The 21,420-nt window shown below is 49.7% G+C and overlaps 1 protein-coding gene across 3 annotated transcripts in view; it reads left to right on the plus strand.

Annotated features, from left to right (window-relative positions):
* ECHDC1 (ethylmalonyl-CoA decarboxylase 1) overlaps positions 1-21,420 on the plus strand; it is a 362,408-nt gene that overhangs the window by 263,535 nt on the left and 77,453 nt on the right. For all 3 annotated transcript variants that reach the window (XM_069607500.1, XM_069607501.1, XM_069607499.1), the window contains exon 5: positions 13,179-13,259. In XM_069607500.1, coding sequence (XP_069463601.1) covers positions 13,179-13,259 — 81 coding nt within the window. The remainder of the gene's footprint in view (positions 1-13,178; positions 13,260-21,420) is intronic.

The following is a 21,420-nucleotide window of genomic DNA, read 5'->3' on the forward strand; positions in this document are numbered from 1 at the left end:
ATGCGAAAGCCAAAGCTGGTAGTAAATTAGTAACAGATGAGTCATTTAAAACACATTTCCGATATAACATAATCATATTCCAGCCTACAATGATTTTCAAGGATAATAGGCCAAGCTCATATCGAATGATTTGTATAGGCAATGATCTAGGTAAACAAAGGACCTTCTACTAAAAGATTCCTTCTAGAAGGTCCCATTTTGGATAGTATTCAGGATGTTTGGCATGGGCAGTGTAGGCAATAATGGGAACAACATTTTGCTGGTAGAATGTTATGACTGGCATGTATGAGAATTTTCCATATTTGTGCGATATAACAATATCTTGAGCAGCCAAAGATTCAATTTTATATCTTCTGCTTTGTAGGGGGAGTCTACTCTGCTGGTGTTGATATTCTGGACCAAGTATCTGAATTCCTGGATCACATCAAGTTTTTTTTATTATCTATGGTCCATCGATAATGATTTGAACGTGCTCATTTATGTGTGGTCATAATAAGGATATCAGATTTTTCTATTTTAATAATAGAGAGAGAATTAAGAATAGCATACTGTTCTAAGGCTCTTAGTTTTCTCTGTAATCCTATCAGAGTTTTATCTAGTAGCACAAGGTCATCGGCATAGAGTAGCCTGGATATAGGAACGTTTGCTACTTTTGGGGGAAAGAAGAAACCGCATTAAAATGTATACCAATATCTCTAATAAAGTTGAATAGAACAGATGCTAAAATACAGCCTTGTTTAAGCTCCCAAAAGGTCGGAATCGATAGAGGTAAAAGCCTGTGTGAAATTGAATGAATACATTAAGCAGGTAGACGGGACAGGCTGCGTTTAGCAATTTAGACCAAAGCAACTCTGTGGATTGAGCCGAATGCTTATTTGAAATCTATAAAAGCAAGGTATACAGGTTGACCTGAATGGAAAACACGTTTTTTATCTGTCAAGATCAGTGAATTTACTTATGTTCTTAAATTAGGCACAAACCCAGATTGATGGAGATCTCGTAATGAGGTAGCTGAAAGCCATTTTAAAATGTCTTTAAGGACCAAACGTGCAAAGATTTTACCCGGAATGTCCAATAGGGCTATCGGATGATAGTTGCACATTAACAACCTGTTACCTTTCTTAAAGATTGAGATGATTATGGATTGCTTGAAGCAGTTAGGAATAGTGCCAGAATTAAGAACTTGTTGGAAAATTGAGAAAAGGATGGATGGCCAAATTTCTGGATGTACTTTTAGCATCTTATTAGAAAGACCATTGGGGCCGGGGGGCTCTCGAGGTGCTCAATTTCTTAATTTCTAAGTAAATGTCTTCATGTGAAAAGACAAGAGTGAAGATCAGCTGAGGAACATTCCTGTATAGGAGGTGTAGCAGAAGGTTAAGCGAATAGTGTGGAGAAATGTAGGTACCAAGTATATTCATTAACTGGATTAACCATCAATGGAAATGAAGTATCATTTGTACTAAGCTTTAACAGCAATCACATCTCAGCACTCAACTTTGAAGCTAGAGCATGAAGCATTGCTTCCCCATCTTGCTGGATTCTATTATATCTATGCAATTTTTTGTCCAGTTTTTGTATTTAGTTTTAAGATTTTTTAACTTAAGGTCTTTATCTGGTGGATTTGATCGAATGATTTGCCTACAAAGTCTCCTGACCTGAGTCTTCATGTCTTGGATTGTACGATCATATGGGTGCTTAGCAATGAAAAGAGGGCAGTGTTGTATCTTGGATCATTCTGCAAAGAGATGAAGGACTTGAGTACAAAGCGGAGCAGAGGAAAGAGTAGAAAGCTTTTGCGAGCGACTAAGTTAAATAATCATAAAAGTGATGAAGCTTACTTTCTGTCCAGGTAATTCTATCTCGTCCTCCTTGGACTTGGAAAGTAGGCTTATAGTAATCACAAGTGAATTGAAATGGTTGAAGTATGGTTAATGCTAAAAGACTGTGATCCCTCTTAGGCGTGGAGAGGATTTCAAATGTCTCCATGGAAGTAATGGAATGTTTTGAAACGACATAATCTATCGTGACCATAAGAGAATCCCAGTGCCAAGTTGGTCGAGGGGGAATGTCACCAGATACATTTACATTTAGCATTGTGAAGCCCCTGTCATTCATCAGAGCCATCCAGCGTTTGGCTCTTGAGGAGAGATGCCAGTCTCCAATATTGAGACATTTAATGTTTAGGTCGCAAGAGCTATCAAGGTGGTATCAATTGAAATGTCTGAGATTGCTAGATCTAGTATGAGACTTACGGATGATGGGAAACCATCATCAGCTATAGCAGAAGGGTTCCAATACAAGTTAAGGATAGCTGTAGATTTAGTTTGAGGCCTTTAGGCAAGACAAGGGCAGTTTGGTTAATTGTATAACTGGATGTGGGGAGGCAGAGGGAGTCGGGGTATAGCCAATGCCGAATTTAGCAGCTGCAAGGTCCAGCTGACGGGTGGCCTTGAGAACGTTTTATTGCTGGGACCCAGCAAACCTCTCGCCCGGTCCAAATAAGTTATTTATACAGGTTTCTTGTAGAAGAATGATGTCAAAGCTAGTTAGAAAATGTGTTCCAGTTTGGCATCAGAGGTGTTTAAATCCTTGAATATTCCAGACTGCAATTTTTAGGATGATGGGGTATTTAGGGGCATGCCATTAATGAATGGAGGTAGTCGAATTATTCTTGATTTCCTTTGCAAGCCAAGACCACGAATAGTCTCTGGATGTTTGAAGGGGTCGACTAAAAGTAACATCTCGTACAAGAGCACCGTGGGCTCCAGGACAAGTAATAGATAGTGATTCAGGTCGATAAATTGACGGTCCCTTGAAAGATAGGTGTTCTGAAGGGGCTTTTGTAGACAAATTATGAGAATGTGTCTCATTGGATATGGTCAGGCTAAAGCCGCGATGTCAGAATTGTTCTTTTGCATCCCATAATATCTGTCCGACTATGCAAGATGGAATTGTCAATTGAACTTTATCTAGTTTATGGTGATCTATGAATTGAATGTACTTGATATCTTCAATTTGAATGGCTTTTAGACTCGTAATTGCTTTTAGTAGGTTAAGGATTGTAGTTGGGACATGGATCATACCTCTGTCTCTCAGTAAATGTAAGCAATCTGAGTGCCCTAAATGTCCTGCTCCTAGGGATGCAGCCTTGGGATGGCAATTGGAGGTGCCAGCTCCACAATCTAGATTAGTATGTTCATGTTGGGTGGATTCTATAATATGAGAAATAGAAGGGGTAGTTGTTCGAGGTGGTAAAGCCTGTGTATACGATGAAGACTGGTCCCAGTTTGTGGAGCTAGTCTGCATATTGTGCTTTTAGATGATTTTGTGAGGTGTTGCCTCCTTTCTTCTATGGTGATCAAATCTTTGGTAGATACAAGGGCCCTAATAATCTCAACATCGCAACAGTCTTGTTTCGGAAGGACAAATTTTCATGGGAAAATAGATGACAATCTAGAGGTGAAGCTGGAGGGAGGGACGTGATAGAATAGGTAGACAAGTTCATTAAGTCTAGGTCCTCAAAGGGTGGGTCCGGGGCTTGATTTTAATCATTCTGATCCAGGGAAATATACAAAGCTGCATTGGTCTGAGAAGGAGGAGATTGGGGGGCTTGAGGCTGCTACATGTCTTTTTCCCTTTGGATATCCCTGCGAGAGCTGAGTTTGTTGGAGGTATTTGACTCACCATGCTTGATTTCTTGCGTGGGATGGATAGGAATCTATGAATTTCTTTGAACTGCTTAGTGCAGATTTTAGAGGAGCAGATTGGTTTTTGTTTTTTTAACGTGGGATTGTATTTATTTGCCTCTCTTGCAACGTCTCTTATTCTTGATTAGCTCAAATAACGGTTCATCTGGGGCTTTGATGGATTTGTTAGGAGAGCATGGGGAAACAATAGGGTCTTGAGTTATATGTTGAGAATCACTTAAATTGGATCAATAGTTTGAATAATATCAGCTTCCGAAGCACAGATTATCTGGGGCAAATTTAAGAAGAGGATCATTTAAGTGTGTTGTGGCGGCACAAGAAGGGTGATGTTCTAATAAAGAGTGCAATAGATTATCAGATTGCGGCAGAATAATATCGACTTTCTGCACGAGTGCGGTAAGTAATGTTTGGTCATTAACTTTCATTTCGAGATTTTCAGAAAGCTTAGTTCGGCCTGACACGCCATTATTCATTGCCCCAGAGTAACCTCAAGTAAGGGATTGCCTGGAAGTTTCATTCCAAAAGAAGGTTTAGGAGTGGGTTTCACAAAAGATCCCGGGGAACTCAGTGAAGAATTGAATGAAGAATTCTTGGAATCCGGGTATAGAATTGGAGAATGTGACAGATGTAATTGAGGGTGGGGCAAAATCCATCTAGCTGTGTTCTTTGGACTAAGTTATTTGGAAAGGCAGAAGATGGCACAATAGAAAGTACATTCTGATATACTAATGTGACTTGGGATAATGGAGATGGAAAATGTACAGGTTGCGGCGGCAAATAAGTATGCACCTCGTGAACAATTTGAGAGTACAGTAAGGGCAATTGGTGCGACTTTGGGTCATGAATTTGCGCATCAATAGTCAGTCAATGGTTAGTCGAGAGAACATCACTGATGGAATTAATAACAGGTGGAATTATGTTGACGTTCTGGCTCAGGTCAGGGTTTGTATCGGGCATTTCGGCCAGTAAAACCACATTGGGTATATCATCATGCACATGGGGCAGCATAGGATCGAGAGCTTGCTGATTTAAAATTGGCATTTCCACGGAAATCCCATGACAGGAGGTCTGGGGAGGGGAGAAGGGAGAAGCACTACAGGAGTTCAATTGGCAATAGTTCCTGATATCCATAGACAGCTACTTGGATCGTTGCTTTTTGCCATTGAAGTCTTGCGTGCGGCTAGCGGAAATAGACGCTGCCATAGGGGTCAATAGAGAGGTGGGATGAGCAAAATGACCCACACCCGGGGGCATGGCAGTTTTCAATGTATACGTAATTAATAGATATGGGAGCTGAAAGAAATCGAATTTAGTCACTATATAGAATGTAATACAAAATAAATGTAAAAATAGATTTCTTAGTACATGAAAGTAATTGGTGGCTCACCTGCACTAGTGCAAAATGCACCCGTGTGAAATGTGCGCGCACGCTGAATATGAGGAAGCGAGAGAAAAGTGAGCTGAGTTAAGCGCCAAACAAGTATGTTCTCCTTTAAACAAGAGTTCACTGTAACACCTTGAACTGAAGAAAGGTAATCTTGAGATGTGTTCATTGAACTTTCTTGTATTTGGAGAAGGGATGCTGAAAGAAAGCTGTGAGACGGGAAAAGCTCAGAACTTTGAGTTGAACACTATTTCTTTTGTTTTTGACATTCTTACACATTGGTTAGCTTTCGTTGTGAGGGCAAGTATAGGTTTTGGACACAGACAGACGTTAAAGTTGAACTCTTTGACTCAATACTCTCCTTATTTTCCTTCAGGTAGGGAAAGGCCACATTAGCTGGGGGCAAGTTACCCTTTTTACCATCCTGACATTTGATTTAATAAAATATTTTATTTTGCATTTTAAATCTGTTGTCTGGGTCTTGCTTCATGATGCATTCACACTGGTCAACGATTCTTACTGTAGTGTCCTATGTTTGTTAATAAATGCGGGAGAAGGACTCTGTCTATGGCGAGCGCCAAAGCTCACATTGGGTTACTGCCGAAAGTTTTCAGATAAAGATAATAAATAAAGAACACCAGATGTACGATGCCCGTCTTTGTGTGCCTCATTTATGACAGTGCCTGCTTCACGACTCATTTGTTTGAATACAATGATTCAACACTTACTTTTTGGCACAGAGCTGTTGCACCTTATGGGATTTGCAAAAGGAATTTCAGAAATAAATTCGGGATGTCTGAATAGTAAGGATGCTGCTAAGCATATACTAAGGTCCTGCATTGATCCGATTGAGTGTCTAGGAAAAGTAATGGGCACACAATGGTTACTTGTGGATTTAGGATTTTCCAAGTAAATTGAGTCAGGCGTCCTTTGATATCTTTGGATCAAAGGCTAATGACTGGTGTCATTTTTAAGACTTTTAGAGTTATGGAATGTCTATGGTCTGTCGGGCTCTGGTGATATTTTACCCTTGTAGGTTATTCCCATTTCCAACGCTGTCCTTTAAAGCATGTTAGACAGTAGCAGCACTTTTACACTAGCAAATGTTATGGCCCCGGTCACTTCTCATGAGGGTCATCTGTGCCTTTGGGGCAGCCATGCTCAATCCTGAGAGGTGGACATTCAGCATCAGTTCCACGTACAGCGCAGCTGCCTCAACGAGAGCAGTTTAGTAAAATAGTTTGATATGACTACTGGCTCCTGTTCCAATCATTGACATCAGCCCACAAAGCCCATTCCTCCTCCCACCTCCTTAGAAAAGCATTGCGTCAAAGACTTTGCTGAGCTTCTTGGCAAAGGCGCTCATCAGGCTGGTTGCAAAGGAGAGTGGTGTTCTCCTACCTTTTACCCACTAAACAAATTCTGCTAAGGTAACATTCAAGATAATTGCGACTTTGGCTCAGATTTTCCATACCCTTTTAGTGGATAACTGCTTGTTGTCACAAGAATTACAAGATGAGGTGGTGGTGGGTAGAGAGGAGACTCTGAGACTGCTCTTTTAATCTGTACGCTTTCTGCATCTTCCTACTAACAGTGAGAAGACTGCAGATGCCGTCCCTGCAATGGGCAAAATTATGTTTTCATTCATATTTGTTCTATATGTAGGTAATGTTTTTATGAAATGAGAACGCATTGGTGGTTTTGCATGAAAAATATAATTCGAGGGGATTGGGTCCTCCGACGTATTCCATATCTATGACATGTAATCACCACAGCTGTGCTGCTTCGGAAACTTTTTTCGGCGTCTGCGTCCTGCGTCGATGACGTCGATGCGCCGTCGTCGAGGGCCTCCTCCGACGTCCAACGTCATCCGATGTGATAAGTAGGACGCACGACGCCCGTAGCCTCAGTTCCGTTTTTTCCGCGAACGTGTTGCTTCGTGATTCTCGGTTCACGCCTCGACTCTTTGGAGTTCTGTTCTTCTCGGTTCTTCGACCCTGTTCGTTTTGTGCAAATCCTTCGTGTGAAGATGTCTTCTACTTCGTCTTCGACCCCGCGTCCGGGTTTCAAGAAGTGCGGGGAGTGTGGGTCCAAGATGTCGGTGACGGACTTGCACGACGCCTGCCTCTGGTGCCTCGGGGAGGCCCACGACACGGATGACTGTATCGACTGCCAGTCGCTCACGTCCAAAGCCTTACACGAACGTAAGAAGAAGTTGTCGGTAGGTCGGTTGTCCAAGCCCAGGAAGTCGAAGTCTGCGGGGCTTTCGACGGATGATTCGAGGGGTGACTCTCCGCGTCATCGTCGGAAGTCTCGTGGGTCTCCTTCTAGGAGTCGGTCTCGCCACTCCTCAGCCTCTTCGAGGCGTTCTCGGAGGCGCCGACACCGGTCGTCTTCCAGGTCCTCCTCGGAGGACTCTGCCCGGCACGTCGCTTACCCCACCAGCCATGCGACGCCGGAGGAATGGGCTTCCTTCGGGAAGAAAATGCTGGCGATTCTTGAGTCGCAGGGTACTAAGCCGTCCGCGCCCCCGAGTGGGGTCGGTCGTGTGAGGTCGAGAGACACCGCTCGCGTGAGTGGTCGGCACGAGTCACGGGAGAGGTCCCGTTCGGACAAGGAGACTCGTTCTCGCCGTACCCGTTCCAGGTCCCGGTCCTCGACGCGTTCGAGACCGTGTGCACCTGTGAAGTCTTCGAGGAAGACATCGACGTCTGAGGCGTCGAGGGCGTCGACAGGCTTTCTCGAGGCTCCGGCTTCGAGGACGTCGTCGAGGCCGTCGACGCTCGGGTCGTCGAGGGACGCGCTCGGGGCTCCGGCCTCGAGGGCTGTGTCGATGCCGCCGATGCTGGAGGCGCTGCGTCTGACGTCGACGCCGATTCCGAGAGGATCGGCGCCGATGCCGGTTCTCTCGACGCCGGCGCCGATTCTCTCGACGCCATCGACGCCTTTCGTGTCGGAGGTACCCCGTGGCACGGGAGAACCCCCTAGAAGGGCTCTGGTTAAGAGCAAGCACTCTCGGGTGCCTTCTTTTCGCCACCTGGACTATATTTCAGAGGCGGATGAGGATTCTGATGGCCTGGTTCCTAGTCGGGTTCCAGATGAAATTGTCTCGGGCCATAGTCAGTTTGACGAATTGAGACAGTCACTGCATGATGCCAGTGGACTGGACACCTCTCCGGAGGTGGAGTTTTGTAGGCCTGAGCCTGGCTCTCATGCCGATTCCTCGTACCGGCGCCTTATGGCTAGGGTTTCTGAGTACTTGGGATGGTCTGCTCCCCCAGGGGAGTTTGTGCAGGATGATCTGACGGACATCCTTGATGTTGGTCCCCGAACTGACCCGGTACTGCCGTTCCATATGGCTTTACAGAGAAGGGTGGCGGCGGCTTGGACTGCTCCTGAGAGTCTCCCGGCGGTGGGCAGATCCTTGTCGCGAAAATACCGTCCAGCCAGTAGCGACCCCTGCTACTTGACCAGGCACCCCACTCCGGAGAGTTTGGTGGTGCTGGCGGCCACGGCCCCGGCAAAGCAGGCGTCGTACCCTACCATCCCTCCTGATAGGGACGACAAACGTTTTGATGGCTGGGCGAAGAAAGTGTTTTCTTCTGGTGGTATGGCGCTTCAGGCGGCCAACTCCATTTGTGCCTTGTCTCGTTTCACACACACTCTGTGGAACTGTGTTGCGTTGGCGGCTGACCATATTCCCGAAGGGGACGAACGGGATGGTTTCCTTGCTATGGTCCAGGATGGTAAGGATGCCATGTGTGAATCCGTTCAGTCGGGTTTGGATTTAGCTGAATGCGTCAGTAGGTCCATGGCGGCGAGCACCGTGATACGCAGGTTTGCGTGGTTGCGGAAGTCGGGATTTGCTCCTGATGTGCAGTCCCGGCTCCTCAACATGCCCTTTGACGGTGAACACCTTTTTGGCAGCAAGGCTGACGAGAGCCTTGAGAGGTTGCAGACCTCAAAAGCTGCAGCGAAGTCGTTGGGCGCTGCAGTTCGCCAACCTCCGCCTTTTCGTTCTAGGGGACAGCAGTGGAGGGGTGGTTCCTTTCGCTATTACTCATCCTTCAGTAAAGCGAGAGGAGCTGGCAGTCAAAGAGGCCACCGCAGGGGTACCAGAGGTGGACGACAGGGTACCCGTGGTGCCAAGGCTGCTCGGGAAGTTGCCTCTTTGCCCTCAGGTAACGCTGCAGCCGCTCCGACTCAGTCGTGAGGCCATGTCCCATGGTTCGCCGGTTGGGGGAAGGCTGGCGCAGCATCTTGTGGAGTGGCAAGCCATTACTTCAGATGTGTGGGTTCTGGAGATCATAACCCACGGCTACTGTCTTCCCTTTCGGCACAGGCCTCGCGACAATCCACCGGGGAACCTCTCTTTGCAGAGTCCGGATCTGCTCCTTGCGCAGGAAATTCAAGCCCTGCTGGAGAAAGGCGCCATAGTACTGGTGCCTGTAGCGGAGAGGAACAAGGGATGGTATTCCCCTTATTTTTTGATTTCGAAGAAAGACGGAGGATTGAGACCCATTATGGACTTGCGCGGTTTGAACAAACTCCTCAGGAAGGACAAGTTCAAGATGGTTACTCTCTCTCAAGTCCTCAAGGCCCTTCAGCTTCAGGACTGGTTGGTGTCACTCGACCTCAAGGATGCTTACTTCCATGTGCCGATCCATCCCAAGCACAAGAAGTACCTGAGGTTCGCGGTTGGCGACTCGCACTTTCAGTTTCGGGTCCTGTCGTTCGGATTGACCTCCGCCCCGAGGGTTTTCACCAAGCTCATGGTGGTGGTGGCAGCGCATCTCAGGCAAGGGGGGATTCACGTCTACCCCTACCTGGACGATTGGTTGATCAGGGGGAGCTCTCCCGAGCAAGTCCTGGATCATCTGTCCGTCACCTGCCGCTCCCTTCACAGGCTGGGCTTCTCCCTCAATTTAAAGAAGTCCCATTTGACGCCAACACAGCGGCTCCAGTACATCGGAGCAGTGCTCGGCACTTCCCTGGGGCAGTGTTTTCCTCCCCAGGTGAGGGCTCTTCACATTCAGCAGATGGTGCACAAGTTTCAGCATGCCCAGACGCTCCCTGCGTTCGAGTTCTTGAGGTTGCTCTGCCTCATGGCATCCTGCATTCTTCTGGTGCCAGAGGCTCGCCTGCGGATGAGATCTTTGCAGTGGGCACTCAAGACGCAATGGTCGCAGTCCTCCGGCAGGATGTCGGACCCGGTTCAGGTGCCGCCCTCGGTCGCCCGGGATTTTCTGTGGTGGGCCGTCGAAGGCAACTTGATGAGGGGGGCTCCATTTTGGCTTCCCTGGCCGGAGGTGACGATCATGACGGATGCATCCCTCACGGGATGGGGAGCTCATGCCAACGGGCTGACAGTCAGCGGTCGTTGGTCTCCGTCGGAGTCCAGACTCCATATCAATCTTTTGGAGCTGAGGGCCGTCAGGCTAGCCCTGAAGGCTTTTCTGCCGACTGTGCGAGGAAAGAGTGTCCTGATCCTGACGGACAATACAGTGGCCATGCACTACCTCAACAAAAAAGGGGGGGCAGGGTCACTTCCTCTGTGCAGGGAGGCGATGCAGCTCGAGTTCTGGGCCATCCAGCAGGAAGTTTCGATCTCGGCAGTTCAACTGGCCGGAGACGAGAACGTGACGGCGGACGCTCTGAGCAGGCAGAGCGCAATCTCTCACGAGTGGGAGGTGGCTCAGGAGGTTCTCCTGGAGATCTTCGCCCTTTGGGGGACCCCTCAAGTGGATCTCTTCGCCTCCAGTGTCAACCGGAAGTGCGAAAGGTTTTGCTCGCGGGAATTTCCTCCAAAAGGAGCCTTAGGAGACGCGTTCGTGGTGGAGTGGTCATTCCCGCTGCTGTACGCGTTTCCTCCAGGCCCCGTCATCCCGCAAGTGCTGCGGAGGTTACGGAAGTTCGGTTCCCGGATGATCCTCATTGCCCCGGCGTGGGCTCGGAGGACGTGGTACCCGGACCTTCTCGACTTATCCATCTGCCCTCCACGTCGTCTTCCCTACCGAGACGATCTGCTCTCACGGGAAGGGGGTCTGGTTCTCCATCCAGAGGTCAGATCCCTCAACCTTCACGCTTGGCTTCTGAAAGGTTGAGGTATAAGGATTGGGACCTCCCTGAGGACGTGATGGAGGTGTTGCTTTCGGCCCGAAGGCCAGCAACAAAGTCTCTGTACCGTTGCCGTTGGCGTAAGTTCTGCGACTGGTGCAGAGTTCAGAATGTGGATCCTTTTGCATGTGACATCCCCATGGTTCTGTCCTTTTTACTTTCTTTGGCCCACAGGGGCTTGCAAGTGGGTACCGTTAAAGGTTATCTGGCGGCGCTGTCCATCTTTAAGCGCTCGTCTGAAGAGTGTTCTTACTTTAAAATCCCTTTGATTTCACAGTTTCTGAAAGGGCTCACTAATGTGTTCCCTCCGTCACCTTTCCTGGTGCCCAGTTGGGATTTAAATCTTGTTGTTAAGTTTCTTATGGGTGCTCCGTTTGAGCCTTTACATTCTTGCCCTTTGAGGCTGTTAACTCTGAAAACTGTGTTTTTAGTTGCGGTTACTTCTGCTCGCAGAGTGAGTGAGTTACAGGCACTTTCAGTTAAGCCTCCCTTCACTGTATTTCACAAGGACAGGGTTGTCCTTAGAGTTCGTCCTTCTTTTCTTCCGAAGGTAGTGACGGAATTTCATTTGGCCCAGAAGGTTGTTCTTCCGGCATTCTATCCTCCTCCGCATCCTGGTAAGGAAGAGGAGAGGCTCCATAGGCTTGATCCTAGGAGAGCTTTAAGCTTTTATGTTTCACGCATGTCCCGGGTCAGAGTGGACGATCAACTCTTTATTGGTTACGCTGGAAAGCGTTTGGGGCAAGCTGTGACGAAACAGACTTTGTCTCGCTGGATTATTTTGGCCATCTCGGAGTGCTACCGCTTGGCGGGTAAGGACCCACCGGCTGGCTTGCGGGCCCATTCTACCGGGGGTATGGCTGCGTCTACTGCCCTTCAGAGGGGTGTTCCTATTCGCAACATCTGTGATGCAGCCAACTGGGCTTCAGTACATACATTTGTACGTCACTATTCCCTCGATTCCATCCGAGCACAGGATCTGGCCTTTGGCAAGGCGGTCGTTTGCTCTGCTGTTTGATTGGCTATTCTAAATTCTTTCCCTCATCCTTGCTCTGGTACTGCTTTGGGAGTCTGTCATAGATATGGAATACGTCGGAGGACCCAATCCCCTCGAAGAACAAGTTACTTTCTTACCTGGTAACGTTCTTTCGATGGGATGGTCCGACGACGTATTCCATATCGCACCCGCCCTGCCTTCCCCGCTGCAGAATTTCTTTTGCGATTGCAGCTTACGTTCCGCAAGGCTTTGTGTCTGACTGGCAGTTGACTAGTGTCACACGTTCTGGGGGAAAAAACTACAACTGAGGCTATGGGCGTCGTGCGTCCTACTTATCACATCGGATGACGTCGGACGTCGGAGGAGGCCCTCGACGACGGCGCATCGACGTCATCGACGCAGGACGCAGACGCTGAAAAAAGTTTCCGAAGCAGCACAGCTGTGGTGATTACATGTCATAGATATGGAATACGTCGTCGGACCATCCCATCGAAAGAACGTTACCAGGTAAGAAAGTAACTTGTTCTACTTAATACATAAAATACAGAACACTAAAGCTATAGATAGAGCTGTCGAACATATCAACAAAGAGGTGTGGAGCCAAACTATTGGAGGAGATCCGCAGCCTCTTTGAGGTAGATTTCACGTAGAAATGTCTCAAAATGTTACTGAAACCTTTCACGAAGACAAATGGAACCTGTCCATGATCTGATGGTGAAAACCAAATAATAGTTTTTTTGTAACACAAGAGTATCAATTTGTATGAATTGTTTTCATAAATTTTTCTTTGAAATCACCATTTTGTTCATTTGCAATATTTGCAATATTTCTCTGCTCCCACGACAGACGTTGAGAATCTTTTTGTTGAAAGGGTGGGGTTGTCAAATGAAGGTCCTTTCACCGACATAATCCTCTTTGTTCTGTGCAAAACAGAGCTTTAACCAGCTCAATGTGTTTCTTTCTTCCACAGGCTGCCTCTCATTAGTGTGGCGTTAGTGCAAGGAAAAGCTTTAGGTGGAGGTGCAGAGCTCAGCACAGCCTGCGATTTCAGGTACGATTGCATGCCTGTTACTCACGTTCAAGCTGTGTAAATCAGATTTGCTGTGTGATTCTTTAAGATACTAATGCTCAAAGTATGAACAAAATACACCTTTTATTAACATCATATCTATTCTTATTTCCAAAAGAATTACATTGCTCCTGTTCCTTGTGGAGCCATGTCATGGCATTGTTTTAACCACTGGTTTAAGTGGATGATCACAGTAGCGGGGGAAGAGGGGTTAATCCTAATGCAACACTAAACATGCTCATTTGGCAGGGCCTAAAAAGCGTAATTGATTCACCTTTTTAAGTAGGGGTGTTCCGAACTTCGGCTACGAGTAAGTATTCGGCCTAATTCCAGCCAAAAAAAAGCTATTTGGCTATTGCCGAATACTTTGACATTCTCATTTGAATGCAATGCAACATGAACTCAGAAAGGCAAATATAGACTTCAGTTGCAACACTGAATAGAATTAGACCAGACAAATTGCTATCACGCAGCTGAAAAATATCTTGTATTGTAATCTGCTCTTTAGGGCTTTTTTTGTTACAGATTCTTAGACAAAAAAGGTGCTCATCTTTTATACTTAGCATGCAACAATACAGGAACATCTTTTCTTTTGGCGAATGTTTATATGCAATGTGTACTTTTTTCAGTTGGAAAAAACAAACTGAAAGAAATGTGCATAGATGCTTTCAGTTCCTGTCATGTTGCTTCCCATTTTGTACGTCATAGTTCCCCCCTTTTCTTTTATAAAGGACTTGCGTCCTGAGTTTAACATTATCTGATATTTTATCAGGAAATTATAAGTTGCATATGTTTGTGTATTGATGAGAAAGAGTGGCCTCGGATAAGTGAAAAGTGAGCAGCATTTGTTTGGGTGGGGTGAATAGTTGTGAGATGGAGTTCATGCATTTCAGATTTCCTCTCGACTTGTGTCCTGCATGAGCCGACATGAACCATTTTATACATTTCTATGTGAGCTGCAAAGAAGTTTCGAAACTCGACCACATCGACTTTGTAACTGGATAGAGAATGCAATGCATCTGATTCACAAAGGCAGTCCTTTTGCATTTGTGACACCTCCTACTTTAATTGGCACTGAATATGCATCAATCTTTTGTCCATTTGGTCCCTTCATTTTGGTTAAACCTGTTTTATTTCTGGGTTTTATACTTTAAAATAAAGATGCTACATTAATTACAATGAAGAGAAATAAAAGCATAGAATGCATTTAAAATGGTGCTTTATTTGTTTTTTTATTAAGTGTGTTTTTTAAAGTTTGGAACATGATTTATTAAATAAAGTAACTATTCCGCCGAATACTAAGTATGCTATTCAGTACAGCCCTATTAGTAAGCAGTGTGTCTTAATGTAGTGATGATGTGGCCTAACCAATCTGGTTGAAAACCATGTGTCTTAGATATATAGAACTTTGTCTTTAATGATATTGTAATAAATCTGCAACGCACAATCAATTTATACATAGTACATTTTTCCATTACAAAAAGCATTTGTCATGGCAGATGCAGAATCACAACTCTTTTCCTCCTGATGCAACACAAGAGATCAGAATATATTATTTGCACAAGTTCACAAGGCCGCAGTGAAGTGAACTTTCCAACCACCCGCCCCCGATTATCACCAACAATCCAATCGGCCCACCACCCAATTCCCTTTAGAAAAGAGATGTAACCGTTAACAAAATGCAGTTAGAAAGGTAATAAGCAGCCAAGCAACAGTTCATTTAATTGAATGTTCTATTTCATGGACAAGTACCTGTCCTCTGGAGCATGAGTTTTCATTAAATCCATGGATTCATTTTAAGTAGAATACTCCTGGCCCCTTGTAACCAGCCAATCAAGGTATCTCCAATAGGCACCCAATTCATGGTAATGCTTTTTTCTTTGTAATTCATTTCAGAAATTGCTTTTTCATATGTTGAGTTTCGAAATAATTTCCAAACTCCAAGCTGGAGGGTCAGGTCCTTCCAAGACCTACACACCAACAATCAAACAACTGAGTCTATTCCTCTGTGTTGCTTCTAGAATGCCTGCCCAGAAATATTAAATCAAATGCAAGTGCTAGGGTTTTGTGATGATATCAGCAATTCTCCAGCATGCGGTCTGGCATGGATTCACATGCTCATGAACATTCCCCGTCGTCAGGCTGGGAATCCTCGGTAAAGAAAAAAACAGTATCAGTTTCGTTTCTGATCTGTCTTTCGTAGTAACAACCAATCACTGGTCTCTGCGTCATACTGACCACAGCCAATGACTGCCCTCTACCTAAGCACCGCCTCTGGCAGCCATCCTCAGATTTTTACCGCACGTTCATGTGTTGGGATCCTCGTGCTATTGCTCTCGAGCGTTAGTGCTATTTTTTCACGTTTTTTCTCAAAAACCTTCGTTTTTTCGGTCAAAAGAGCCTCAAGCTCCACCGACTCACTATCCGATCAACGGGGACCCGTGTCGGATTCGTCTGCGCCCCTCAAGGGTGAAGATTCGTCGAGCTACGCTTTTGGAGGACTCCAGAAGTTTCTCAGGCCCGGTCATGGCCCAGGAGAAGGGAAGCTCGACGCCCGGAAAGCTGTTCAGGGTCTGCCCTGGATGCCAGCTGCAGAACGTCTTCAAGGAGGACGAACACTCCTTTTGTCTCTACTGCCTACATGAGGACAAGACGCACGTGGAGAAGGACTGTGCGTTTTGCGGCAACATGTCGGAGCGGACCATGAAGGTCCGCCATCAACGTCTCGCCAACTGGCTAGAAGGGAAGAGCCCGTCCGGCGAGAAGAAGAAGAAGAAATCTGAGCGGTCTTCTAAGTCCTTTGAGGATGCCCCGGCGACGGGGGTCCAACATAAGGCCAAGCACCGCGAGTCCGCTGGCACCGGGAGCGCTGAACGGTCGGGCTCTACAGGCGCCAGGCAGGGTGCACCCTCCCCGGCACCATCAACCACGAGCCAACGCTCTGGGTCGGGTAAGAGGAAGGCCGAGCACCCGGCGAAGCTCCTGGAGAGGCCCCGGTCGAGCTCGAAGGCCCCATCGGAGGGGGAGCGAGGCGGTGTCCCCCCCCTCAAGGATAAGGCGGTGAGCGCACCTAAGGTGGTGAAGGCCTTAATCCATCCGGCCAAGCCCTCTATCGAAACTGTCGCGGCGGCCCTGGCTCAGCCTGTGCAGGCTACACCAGTGGTGGCGACCTCGGGGCTCAGAGTCTCCCTGCCACCTCGGAGGGAGTCATCTTTTGTGCCCATCGATAGGACCCCTGTGAAATCCCCCGTGGGGAAGAAAAAGGGGGGGCAGGGCGTCGTCGTAGATTCGGCCTCAACCTCGGAGGAGGAGCTGGTCGAAGTCTTAAGCCACGGCCTCGGCGTGGAAGAAGACCGACCCGTCGGGATGGATCCCGACGCAGGTGACGACGACGTCGTCGAGGGTACCGACGGGGCCCCTGATCGCCCGTCGGATTCCCCTCTGCCAGCGCCGCGAGACAATTCGGCGGCCATTTTGTTGGCTATACAGTCCTTATGCTCAGAGATAAGGACGAGACTACCGTTGCCGACGGAACCTCTCCCGTCGGGGGACCCAGAACCGGGACCTTCTGGTGTTCCCCCTACCAAGAAAAGAAGGATCCACCCTCCGCCTCCTTTTCAGCCGTCGCGCCCCTTCCAGCCCTCCTCCCCGTCCACCCGAGGGGATGATACGGGGACTGACACGGCAGCGACGGGTACGGACGACGAGGTATACGACGAGGATGTACCGTCGTCGCCTCCCACCAGGGCTTCTCCGCCCGACGAGATTGGATCGTTCCACTCCATGATCTCCAGGGCATCCGAGCTTTTTCAACTCTGCCCTGAGGAGAAGAAGGAAGGTTTCCTTTATCAGCGGCGCGAGGCCAAGAGGAAGACGGTCCTCTCAGTGCCTCTATTGGACGACATTTGGGATGAGGGCCTCACCCTCCTCAAGAACCCTTCCACGACGCCAGCTAGAAGAGACCGGTACGAGAAGAACTACCGGGTCCCGGACACGGCCCCCCTGTGCCTCCGGGCGCAGCCTACCCCGGACTCCGTCGTCTCCGCGGCGGCCAGGAAGAAAGCGGGGGGGGTGCGGCCTCCACATCGACTTCCCCACCGGACGGTGAGGGAAAGAAATTGGACGCTATGGGACGCAGAGTCATCTCGTCGGCAGCGACGACGATTAAAGCGGCCAACGCCTTGGCTATCGTGGCCCGCTACGACAGGGAGCTCTGGTACAAACTGGCTCCCATGCTGGACTTCCTGCCGGACGACAAGAGGACAGAGGCCCTGGAGATCCTGCAGGAAGGTGAGGTGGCTTCGGACCACGCCATTACCGTTGCGACGGACATCGCCGACACTGGGTTCCGCCAGTTGGGCAACGGCGTTTGCCTTAGGCGGCGTGGATGGCTCAAGGCTACGGACTTCCGTCAAGACGTTCAGACCAGAGTCCTGGACATGCCCTTCGATGGGAACAACCTGTTTGGCAAGACAGTGGACGATTCCCTTCAGGCCATTAAAGCGGACACTGAGACGGCCCGGGCCCTGGGAGTTCTGCAGCAACGACGGACGCCCTTTCGGAGCAGCGGAGGCAAGGGCGCCTCCAAAGGTTCCGGCGGCGGTTTCTCCACCTACCGTCAAGCGGCCCGCTCGTCGTCTCAGGAGGCCTACAGAGGACGAGGCAAGTCTGGCGGACTCCGCCGTCGTCGCCAAGGAGGTCAAGGCGGCAAAGCCTCGTCCAAGCAGGATTGAACCGACCGTGGGGTCGGGCCCCCACCGAAGCACCCCGGTGGGAGGCCGGCTGGCGAGCTTCGTCAGCGTGTGGAAGTCCATCTCCACCGACCGTTGGGTGCTGGACGCCTTGACCCCGGGCCACGTGCTCGAGTTTCAAAGAAGGTGTCCACGCGTCCCCCCCGTGGCCAGGAAAGAACTTCACGTCCCTCAACTTCTCCTGGAGGTAAAGGCTATGCTCAGGTTTGTGGTCCAAGGGCGTCATTACCAGTTCAAAGCCCTCCCCTTCGGTCTACGGTCGGCACCCAGGGTGTTCACCAAGTGCCTCGCACCGGTGGCGGCGCAGCTGCGCCGCGAGGGGATCCACGTCTACCCCTACCTGGATGACTGGCTCATCCGAGCCAAGACGAGGGAGCTCGCCGTGGTTCACACGGCAAGGACCGTCCAACTTCTCACGGACCTGGGATTCTCCGTGAACTACGCCAAATCCCACCTGGTACCCGCGCAAGACGCTCTGTTTCTGGGAGCGAGGCTCAACACAGTGTCCCTTCTGGCCTCCCCGTCGGAGGAGAGGACCAGCACCATCCTGGGCAAGGTGCAACGGATATTGGTGGCCGACGCGGCCAAGGTGAGGTCCATCAAGTCCCTCCTCGGAATGATGTCTTCCTGCATCTACCTCATTCCCATGTGCAGGCTCCGGATGCGCCCGTTGCAGGAGTTCCTGGACGTGCGCTGGATCCAAACGACGGGCAGCTTCGAGGAAAGGATCACACTCGACGAGAGTTTCCGACGAGCGATCCGGTGGTGAGACACCCGCGCGCATCTGACGGCGGGCATGGACTTCCAGACCCCAGCCCACCAGGAGACAGTGACCACGGATGCCTCCCTGGAAGGGTGGGGAGCGCACACCGAAAATCTGCACGCAAGGGGCCTTTGGCTCCCGACGGAGAAATCCTTACATATCAACGTCCTGGAGCTCCGTGCAGTGTTTTGGGCCCTCAGGTCCTTCCTTCCGTCCCTCAAGGGCAAGGTGGTGAGGATCTTCACCGACAACACCACCACCATGTTTTACATCAGAAAACAGGGCGGAACCAGGTCCCCAGCACTGTCCAAGGAGGCGCAGGACCTGTGGCATTGGGCAGTCGCCCAAGGGATGTTTCTGGTGCCGTTTCATCTGGCAGGGATAAAAAACACCATCGCCGACTCACTCAGCAGGGAGCTGCGCTCGTGCCACGAGTGGGAACTACGGCAGGATCTAGTGGATCGCCTCTTCCGACGGTGGGGCACACCCCAGATCGACCTGTTTGCGACGGCGACGAACTCCAAGTGCCGGAGGTTCGCCAGCAGGTTTCCCCAGGCGAGGAGCATGGGCGATGCTTTCTCGTTCCCCTGGGAGGGCCTGTTCCTCTACGCGTTCCCTCCTTTGCCACTGCTAATCCGGCTCGTCAACCAGCTCAAGAGGTCACGGTGCAGGATGATCCTCGTCGCACCTGCGTGGCCGAGGCAGATATGGTTCCCGGACCTTCTGGACTTGTCAGCGTCCCCGCCAATCAAGCTGCCGGTGGACGCGGATCTGCTCTCCAGGGAAGGAGGCGCCATCCTCCACCACGACCCGAAATCGCTGAACTTGCAGGCCTGGCTCCTGCAGCGCTAGAGTTTGGAGGATACGACATACCGGCCGACTGCAGAGAGGTTCTTGCAAAGGCCAGGGCGTCCTCGACTCTTAAATGCTACGGACACAAATGGAAGAGGTTCTCTGTCTGGTGCCACGCACAGAAGATTAACCCTCTACGGATTACGGCTCCCCAAGTTCTGCCGTACCTGCTGACGCTGGCCAAAGCTGGACTGGCACACGCGTCCATCAAGATTCATCTGGCTGCGATCTCCCGATACACCAGGACCACGGGACGGACGTCCTTGTGGTCTCATCGTCTGGTGAAAGAGTTCATGAAGGGACTGTTCAGATCGTTCCCGCCGGTGAAGGCTCCGGCCCCGGCGTGGGAGCTCAACGTGGTGCTGACCAAGCTCATGGGACCTCCGTTCGAGCCTCTGCACTCGGCCCCGTTGAAGTTTCTGTCGTGGAAGACAGCGTTTCTTGTGGCCATCACCTCCGCACGACGGGTGGGAGAGATCCAGGCCCTTTCCTGCAAGGCCCCGTACTTGACTTTTCACGACACGAGGGTGGTGCTCAGGACGCACCCCTCCTTCATGCCCAAGGTACCGTCGGACTTCCATCTCAACGAACCCTTGGTGTTGCCTGTATTCTTCCCGTCGCCTTCGTCGCCGGCTGAGAGGACTTTGCACTCGCTGGATGTGGCTAGAGCGCTGAAGTTCTACGTGGACCGCACGAAGTGTTTTCGGAAGACGTCACAACTCTTTGTGAACTTTGGACCTGTCAATCAGGGGAAGGCTCTCTCGAAGGCTTCCATTTCCAGATGGCTCTCCGGCTGTATCATGTACTGTCATCGGTTGGCAAACCGACCGCTGCCCGGCCGTCCGAGAGCCCATTCCACCAGAGCGATCGCAGCTACCACGGCGTTCCTTTCTGGTGTGCCCCTGCTGGACATATGCAGGGCTGCTACGTGGAGGTCGACGCACACCTTCACGAAGTTCTACTGCGTCGATCGGGATTCCAGGGAGGAGTCCAGGGTCGGCCAAACAGTGCTGCGCAACCTGTTCGCCTGAGGTGAGCCTGGTGAGGAGGTAAGATGCTTAATGTTGAGTTTGATGCAATGCTTAATGTTGAGCCTTTGCCACCTCCCGTGGTTGTGCATGTGTGTACTGCTATGTATTCTTTATTCATGAGCATGTGAATCCATGCCAGACCCCATGCTGGAGAAGGAACAAGTTACTTACCTGTAACTGTTGTTCTCCAGCATGGGTCTGGCATGGATTCACATGCGAACCCTCCCGCCTACCCCTCTGCGGCTCTTCACTTGGTCATACTGCCACTTCACGTGCTTCCAAATCTGAGGATGGCTGCCAGAGGCGGTGCTTAGGTAGAGGGCAGTCATTGGCTGTGGTCAGTATGACGCAGAGACCAGTGATTGGTTGTTACTACGAAAGACAGATCAGAAACGAAACTGATACTGGTTTTTTCTTTACCGAGGATTCCCAGCCTGACGACGGGGAATGTTCATGAGCATGTGAATCCATGCCAGACCCATGCTGGAGAACAACAGTTACAGGTAAGTAACTTGTTCCTTCTTCCAGATGCCATGGGTTATGGGACAAAAGACTATGGGCCCCATCAGTCTTGGAGTGGGGGATCAGGGGGTATCCCGGCGGTAAATCTGCCGGGATACCACCAGCGCAAATAGCGTTACCGCAACTTGGTCCGGCACTTTTGGCGCCAGGTCCCAAGTTGCGTTAAGGCTTTAAGTCCCCATTTTTTTAAGAATCCATAGGACTCTATGGGGCATGCTGGGTGC

Source organism: Ambystoma mexicanum, chromosome 4q (assembly GCF_040938575.1).
Source record: "Ambystoma mexicanum isolate Mex_15411 chromosome 4q, UKY_AmexF1_1, whole genome shotgun sequence".
Lineage (NCBI taxonomy): Eukaryota > Metazoa > Chordata > Amphibia > Caudata > Ambystomatidae > Ambystoma > Ambystoma mexicanum.